This window comes from Danio rerio, chromosome 20, assembly GCF_052040795.2.
Source record: "Danio rerio strain M-AB ecotype USA chromosome 20, GRCz13ab, whole genome shotgun sequence".
In the NCBI taxonomy this organism is placed as follows: domain Eukaryota; kingdom Metazoa; phylum Chordata; class Actinopteri; order Cypriniformes; family Danionidae; genus Danio; species Danio rerio.
In genome coordinates, this window is record NC_141040.1 from 12524370 (window position 1) to 12533562 (window position 9193).

The 9193-nt window shown below is 43.7% G+C and overlaps 1 protein-coding gene across 1 annotated transcript; it reads right to left on the reverse strand.

Moving 5' to 3' along the window:
• Window positions 1-6635: 6635 nt before the first annotated feature.
• On the reverse strand, window positions 6636-8659 carry LOC147832142 (uncharacterized). The gene is made up of 3 exons (XM_087298054.1): window positions 8567-8659; window positions 8122-8400; window positions 6636-8038 (listed from the first exon to the last, which is right to left on the reverse strand). Exons 1-3 carry the CDS (start codon window positions 8657-8659, stop codon window positions 7655-7657), a joined length of 756 nt encoding a protein of 251 aa, XP_087154180.1. The 3' UTR covers window positions 6636-7654.
• Between the last annotated feature and the right edge of the window lie 534 nt (window positions 8660-9193).

Sequence of the window (9193 nt, forward strand, 5' to 3'; positions counted from 1 at the left end):
CTGCGCATTTTGAACCACTGTCTGCACAAGCTGCCGTTCAGAATGCTCACGCAGAAGCGCATCCTCCGGTCCGTTCGTCCTCGGGATTGGTTTGCAGCAATAGACCTGAAGGACGTGTATTTCCATGTCTCCATTCTTCCTCGCCACCGTCAGTTTTTGCGGTTTGCGTTAGAAGGTCGAGCGTGGCAATACAAAGTCCTTCCCTCTGGGCTCTCTGTCTCCGCGGGTCTTCACCAAGCTCACGGAGGGTGCCTTAGCGCCCCTTCGGCTTGCAGGCATCTGCATACTCAATTATCTCGACAACTGGCTGATTTTAGCCCACTCTTGGGAGCAACTGATTATGCACAGAGACAAGGTGCTCCGGCACCTCCACCTGTTGGGGTTTTAGGTCAACCGAGAAAAGAGTAAACTCACCCCCCTGCAGAGGATCTCTTTTCTCGGGTTGGAGCTGGACTCGGTCACCATGACAGCGCTCCTCTCCGGAGAGTATGCTTATCTGATGCTGAACTGTCTGAGAGAGCTCGACAGCAAAATAGTGGTCCCACTGAAATTTTTTCAGAGGCTCCTGGGGCATATGGCATCCGCAGCCGCTGTCAGGCTGCTCGGATTGCTCCATATGAGACCACTCCAGCACTGGCTTCACGATCAGGTCCCCGGACGCGCATGGCATGTGAGCACACACTGAGTCACTGTTACTGCGCTGTGTCGCCGTGCCCTCAGCCCTTGGAACGACTCCTCGTTCCTACAGCCTGGAGTGCCTCAAGGACAGGTGTAGCGCGTACTTAGTGGTACTCGATTTGCTACTAGTTTAGCACTTTGAAATCGCCTGGACCAGCTATCAGAAGAAAAAGGAGTCGACTCAAGAGCAAAAAAAAAAGTAAGTAGAATAAGTATAAGTATACTTTCTCTATAACACAACTGAAAAGAGAATAAACCAGTCACTGAAATTTTGATAAATTGTCTGTAATAATAAACTCACTCAGATACTTAATATTTGCAGTAAGTGCAGAAATAAGAAAATATAATTTCAGCAAGTCATTTGAATAGTAAGACCACAAAATAAAGAAGGTATCAAAAGTTAAATGCACAGTTCAGAAAATTCTATAAGAAACAGTTCAATTCAAACCTCAAAAATTCAATAAGAAACAGTTCAATTCAAACATCAAAGTCCAGTGTTCCATTAGGGCTCAGATACTAAAAGTCTGGGCTCTTAATGTTCAGTTCAGTTCAGTTCACGAAAAAAAAGTAGAAAAAATATAGCAATGTTCCTCAAATATGAAAATTTAAATCCAAAAAATTGGGAAAAAATATATGTGTAATCCACAAAAATTCAGGAAGCAAAAGTCAAAAAAATATAAATCAAATGGTTCGATCCTACCACATTTGATGACTGATCCCTTTGTGTTTCACCAGTCACAATTTGATGGGGCCAGTTCAAACCGGACAGAATGCTCAGGATGGACAGTTCTCAATCACGTCTTTTCAATCTTCAAAGTGGAGAAAAAAAAACCAAACCAAAAAAACCCGGCCTTGAAACAACAAAGCCGAATAAAGCATTATTTTCATTTGTCCGAATAAATCATCTTAAACCTAATATGAATCGTGTGTCTAAATTATTAACACACACACACAGAACATATATGCTAAGTCACCATGTGCTCGTGTAATACATTGTGGTCTATGTACATACTTAGCAAAGCTAGCGTCCATCTAATACACATTTCACTGGATAAATCATTTTCAACCATAAAACTTTTCAACTAGAACACATCACAAACCTTTAAATAATTATATACACACATTTTATACTCATTGTTTCACATTTCACAGAGTTAGAGCTTTTAAACTTTTACATAACTTATGTTCTGAATGTTTTTAATCACAATTCACAGTATATGAACTCAAAATAATAATATACATATCTTGTAAAGAATCAGAACTTACCAAGAAGAATGTAGATGATAATGAAAGAAGGAAAAAAGGAATAGCAGCTCTCTGAGGGAATAGATGTTAAAGTCTAATAGATTCGTCAGGTCTCCTCTCACTTTTGTCAGTTTCTAGGTCTTAAACTGTCAAGCCTTACTGTTAGTTTCTCACAGTATCAAATAAATATGAAGTTATTTGTTAATAATCGCTGGATTATTAAGCCATGTACATCTATTAAGCTCGCGCTCTCTCATTCAAGTTCAATCGCATTCTCTCGCTCTCTGTCTGGCTGTGCGCACACTCAACAGGGGCGGAGCTAACTTCCGGGTAACTTCCGACTTCAAGTTACAAGTCTCTCGGGAGTTTTATTCTTTTTCTTCCTATCTTTTTACTTGCATAGCAATCAATCTTTGAATTTCTATTTCTTCTCAAGTATTATTGTAAAAATTATTAGATAAATAAATTAAGCAGTCATGTAAGCTAGATTTATTGATCTGGGTTACACAGGCGTCCAGTCATGTTGTTGTCTCAACAGATGCTTCCAGCACGGGCTGGGGGGCTGTGTGCTGCGGGCATGCAGCTGCAGGCCTGTAGAAAGCAACCCAGTTGCATTGGCATATCAATCGCCTGGAGCTGTTGGCAGTGTTCCTTACTCTCCACTGTTTATTTTCAGTGCTGGAGCAGCAACACGTGCTGGTCAGGACAGACAGCACAGCGGTGGTGGCGTATATCAACTGCATGGAGGGTATTGGCTCTCGCCGCATGCCTTTACGTCCCGGAGAATGGTGACTCCACCCCGAGTCTGTTCAGCTGATATGGGTGCGACTCGGGGAAGCCCAGATCAATCGGTTTGCTTCCCCCGAGAACGCTCATTGCCATTTGTTGTTTTTCCTGACCGAGGGCTCTTTCGGCACGGATGCACTGGCCCCCAGCTAGCCTCAGGGCATGCGCAAATACGCGTTACCCCCAGTAAGCCTGCTCGCGCAGTTACTGTGCAAGGTCAGGGAGGACGAGGAACAGGTTCTGCTGGTTGCGCCCCTCTGGCCCAACCGGACCTGGATGTCAGAGCTCTTCCTCCTCGCGACGGCCATCCCCAGGCAGATCCCTTTGAGAGAGGACCTACTGTCTCAGGGACAGGGCACCATCTGGCACCCTCGTCCTGATCTTTGGAACCTCCACGTGTGGTCCTTAAGACGCGAGGAAGACTTAGGTAACCTACCGATTGCGGTGGTTAATACCATCCCTCAGGCTAGAGCCCCCTCCACGAGGCGCGCCTATGCCCTGAAGTGGAGTCTATTCACTGAATGGTGCGTCTCTCACAGAGAAGACCCCCGAAATTGCCAGATCAGCATTGTGCTTTCTTTCCTTCAGGAGAAGCTGGAGAGCAGGCTGTCGCCCTCCACACTCAAGGTTTACTTGGCTGCCATCTCCGCTCATCATGACGCGGTGGCTGGCAGCACCGTGGGAAGGCATAACCTCATCATCCAGTTCCTCAGAGGCGCTAGGCGAATTAATCCACCCGCCCTCCTCTCATGCCCTCTTGGGATTTCGCCCTTGTTCTCACGAGCCTGCGTACATATCCCTTTGACCCACTTGACTCTGTATCTTTAAGATTTCTGTCCCTGAAGACAGCTTTGCTGGTCGCGTTGGCATCTATTAAGAGGGTCGGGAACCTGGAGGCATTTTTAATCAGTGACTCGTGCCTGGAATTTGGGCCGGATTACTCTCACATTATCCTGAGACCCCGCCCGAAATATGTGCCCAAGGTTCCTACCACACCGTTTAGAGACCAGGTAGTGAGCCTGCAAGCGCTGCCCCTGGAGGAGGCAGACCCAGCCCTTTTCTTACTTTGTCCAGTTTGCGCTTTGCGCATTTATCTTGACCGCACTCATAGCTTTAGATTATCTGAGCAGCTCTTCGTCTGTTATGGTGGTCGGCAGCAGGGAAGTGCCGTATCAAAACAGAGGTTGGCCCACTGGATAGTGGATGCCATCTCCCTCGCTTATCAGAGCCAGGGCGAGCCGTGTCCCCCAGAGCATCGCATCTTCTCGGGCGCGTGCACGCGGTGCCTCACTAACAGACATCTGTAGAGCTGCGGGCTGGGCGACACCTAATACATTTGCAAGGTTTTACAATATGTGAGTGGAGCCGGTTTCCTCAAGGGTATTAGGTAACCCTTTTTTATCTGTCAGTAAAGTTCCCCATTAGGTGAGCCCTGCAGATTCCTTCCAGGCCCCCAGCACTGACTCAGTGGAGGAGTCACTTGCTAGCCCATTACGTTGTAGGTCTGCCCGCTGGTCAGCCCGCGTTTTAGGTATAGGTGCCCGCTATGCGTGATCCCCACTAGGCAATCCTATATGCTTATTTAGCCACGGTGCAGTCCCCCCTCACGGGCGGACCCATGTCTTTCCTCTCCGCTAAACATTTTATATGCGTACTCCCCCTTCTCAGGGCTAGTCCATTTATTTTGCCATCATATCTCCCCATTGGGTAGTAGGTGGCCTCCGCAGCGTTCTTCCTATCGGGACTGCACGCTTGCCCCCGGCATACTGTCGTATTTTCCTAGAATTATCTAGACGCTTGCGACTCCCAAAAAATATATCTAAATCCGTAAAACTTCTTTGAAGTGGGATAAGTAAGGGCCAGGGATCACGTTGGAAGACCGCGCCTCTCTTTGATGCAGGAGCACTCACGCTATGCCTGGCTATCGTCTCATCGGAGGCGAAGGTAAGGTGCAGTCATTATGGCGTTTTCCAGACATTTCCCCATTCGTGGATTAAAATCCACTAATAGCATTGAAGTTTCCTATCTGAAGGGGAACACTCTGGTTACTAAAGTAACCCTTGTTCCCCGAGAAGGGGAACGGAAATGCTATATATCGTCGCCATAATGATTGTTCCTTAGCTGTAAGTGTCAGTCTCTTCAGCTTAAAAGGATGGCGTTTCCTTGCTTTCCCTGTGCTTATATGCGGAGCTAATTGGCAATAAGGCACACGTGTGCAAGCTTACGCTGCCAACTCATTTGGCATTTCATTGGCCCGTTATATACTCTTTCAGACGATTGGCTGTCTGAAACGAAATCCCCATTCGTGGATTAAAATCCACTAATAGCATTTCCATTCCCCTCCTCGGGGAACGAGGGTTACTTTAGTAACCAGAGCATTTTCATTCTAAAACACCATTTTAAAACTAAACAGCACTGGTGTAAATTGGCCTAAGGACACAATTTCATATCATAGGTTCAGCATTTGGCATTAACAACATGAAAGCGTGGATCCACCCTGCCTTTTATCAACGGTTCAGGCTGGTGGTGTTGCAATGGTGAGGGGATTTTTTATTTATTTTTTCGGCATACTTTGGGCCCATTAGTACCAATTTAGCATTGTGTCAAGGCCACAGCCTACGTGAGTGTTGTTGCTGACCATGTCCATCCCTTTCTGATTACAGTGTACCCATCCTCGGATGGCTACTTCTAGAAGGATAACGCGCCATGTGATGAAGCACAAATCATCTCAGACTGGTTGTTGAACATAAAAATGAGTTCACTGTACTTAAATGGCCTCCATATCTCAATTCAATAGAACACCTTTGGATGCGGTGGGACAGAAGAATATCAAGTCAACATGGGAAAAAAGGAATAGTTGAGGAATATTTCCAGTACCTTGTTGAATCTATGCCATGAAGGATTAAGGCAATTCTAAAGGCAAAATGGGTCCAACCCGATACTACTAAGGTTTACCTAATATAGTGGCCGACAAGTGTATAAATCCCAGTCAAGCCTGAAAATATTCATACCCATTTTTTGCTCTTACAACAGGGATCGATGACAAGACTTATAACAGGTAATGTACCATTATTACAGTCAGGGGCACCGTTGGCCGCCACAGGCCCTCTGACAAGCTGATAGTGAAGAGTGTGTGTGGGTGGGGGTGGTGTTTGGTTGGGATGGCAGATGAAAGTGAAGATCGGGGGGTGGGGAATCGCACCTGAAAGTGAAGTGTGGGGGGATAGAGATTGCCGCGGGCCCTTGATAATGTCTCTGGGGCCCCCTTAAATGTATGGGCCCTTATGGCTTGTTTACACTGACTGGTACAGTACGGTACAGGTCACCTATATCAGGCTTGCGTTTCCACTACCAAGGGTACCCTTTGGGTAAGCGTGGGGTATGAAAAAAGTTTCAATCGACTTAATTTTCGCTCAAAAAAATGTCTACAATAAAGCTGCACAGGTCACTCACTCACACATAAATACTTCTGTAAAAATGTTTATTACTAACATTTCTATGAACATGAGTTGATTATAACTGCAGATCAATGACAGCGCGAAATAGCCTACTGTAATCTCTGTAATTATATTAAATAAATAAATAAATAAATAAATAAATAAATGAACATATATGAACACATACAGCCCCTTACAGTCCCCGAAAAGTACACACAGCATACATGTCGTCCTTAATTAGGTTCAAAACAACACAAAGTATAGCCTACAGTCAGTGGAAACCTCTCATCTGTGTCTGTATTGTTCAGCAGCACATGTAGCCTCTGTTAGAGTCATTCCATCATTCCCAGTTCATATTAGTCCAAAAGGTGAAGATAAAAATTAAAACAAGGCAGTTTGCTCACTTTTGCTGAAGAAATAACGTGATCATTGGCTTCCCCTTTTTTTTCCGCGCTCCACTCTCGCGTTTGTCCTTTTCTTTCTAAATGTGTCATTCTCGCATATGTCAGCTTCTCACAGGATCGGGTTTCCAAAGCTTGTCAATAATCAGGCGCATGTTATTATTATCAGCTCAAGAAGTTTGTTATTTCAGATATAGATGCGCGGCGAGCGCAAGCATTAAAGCGAAACCGATCGCTCTTTAGACTGGCTCGCAAAAAACTACGAGGCACAGGGTAGATTCTGCTGTACTCTATGGCTTTGTGGCTGTTCATCAAGACGACGACAAGGTTTATTTGAGCCTGGGTCGACCATGGCTCATTATTATATTTATATAAAATTCCGCTGTAATCTCTCGCTATGTATTTCAAATATGGTAGGTCCTTTGTTTACATTCTTGCTTGTTGCGTATTAAAGAATTGCAACTGAATTACATCCAGCTGCTTCCTTTTTACAGTTTTTCTTCGATTGTTTAAACACATTTGCCCATTCTGACATCACATTTTTTAAAGGTAACACACAGGATAAAACTGTTTAGTAGTCAAAATTACTCATTTTGTTAGCAAAATGCTCAAACACTCACAAAACATTAAAAACATGCTACATAAGCAAATATTTCCATCAAACACAACTTGTGGTCTAATTAATTAATTATTTCAATCAATCATTACACAGTGGATAACAAAGTACAGCCATCAATATGCAATATATTACTTTACAAACTCAGATACTGAAAAAAACAACAACTACCAAATTAAACTTATGGGTGGAAATACCTTTAAAAAAAAGATAAACATATATATATACACATTATCTCTTTCACACTTGGTCCATTCGTTCTTGCCAATTATGCCACAGGTTCTCATCAATATTGAATTGAATGTTTTCCCTTGCAATGCACCGAGGGAAATACCTCCTTGCACAGCGAATCCATCCCTGGCAGCTTTCTGCACCTATTGCCAGGCAACTAGCATTCATTGCCTCTAAAAGGGGCATCTGCTCATTTGGCCGGTAATCATACACCTTCCATCCTCGACTGGGTTCAGAAAAGGAAAGTATGCTGGGAGGAACTACATCGTAATATGAGTCTGTGCAGCAGATCTTTCATTCATAAGACAAAGGTGTTGGAAAGTCACATTGTCCCAAATTATGACATACAGGGTCATGCCAGGCCTCAGCAGCCCTCTCTCTTCAGTTGGAACCAGTATTTCTTTCAATGCATCAAGAAATGTGATGAAGCGTTCTGTATTGTATCGGCCAATAGTTGGTATGTGGCAAAGGACAACATCATTGGAGATGGCAGCACACATAGTGATATTGGCACCCCTCTGACCTGGCACTGTGATAGTGGCCCTCTGCCCAATTATGTTTCTTCCGTGTCTCCTCACTTTACAGCGGTTGAAGCCGACTTCAATATCAAAAATGAATTTTTGATGTGCACCGTCAGCTTCAGACTCTATTATTATGTAAAATTCATGAAGCAAATATTACAGTTGCAACTATGGTAAACATAGTATCACAATAAAAAAAACTGTACCTGCATATACTGGAACCGTGCCTCTACAATGTCAGAGTTTCTTTGAAATGGAACTCTGTACAGCTGCTTCATTCTCACATGGTTCCGTTTAAGGACTCGATCTATAGTTGTCAAACTCACACTGTTTACATTTCTTAATACTTCCTGATCTGCAATTACTGCTGCCTGGATTTCATGCAGTCTAATTGCATGGTTTGCCACTATCATATCTACAATGGCAGACTCCTGTGCAATACCAAAAATCTTACCTCTGCCACCAGTGTGTGGTGTGGATTCTATAAAGTAAAAGCAAAAAGCGTGTCAGAATTGACATTATTGTATGACAGTCACACAAATGGGATTGATAAAACATCTGCATTACTGTAGACAGTTTGTTCTGCTAACAGGACGATTCAGTAAAGCTGAAAAAAAATAGTGGTATACATTACAGTAACACTGTGAATTACCTGTTCTCATTCCTAAAAAGCCTGACAAAAGATACCACAGTGCTCTGACTCAAAATGAGCTGGACCCTTTGTCCAGCCTTTCTAAAGGACATGACATGGGCATAATTTTTGCCCAAATTTCGTTTGGAACTTGAGTTTGATTTTGTCCTTTTGCTGCTGCAGCTTCTCCACCACATATACAAGCTCCTCTTACTCGGACCCCTCTGCCATGGCCTCTTACTCTCCTTCCATGCCTATGGCCTCTTTGATCCCTGCCTGCAAATTGGAATACAGAGGTGACATCTTTTCTAGAGCAATAAGGATTGATTGCTGATTAAAGAGTTGTGCAAACAAGTTTCACACAGGTGCATTGGATATTTATAATTATGTAAGTACTTTCTATCAGCTGTTAATAGATATTTTTCTTTTGTTTGTTTGTTTTTGTCTCTTCAGCTTTTATTTTGTGCTCAGTTACTAAATAGCCAGTCAGAGGCTGTTTCTCAATTCCAAGAACGCAGAGAACGGACTTGTGTTCTTGTGGAGACCGGTCTTGCCAGGGGCCTGTTTCAGTAAGGAGGTTCAACCAACTCTAAGTTTAAACTTGAACTCTGAGTTGATTTACTGAGGGATTAAAAAGTTTTCGGTTT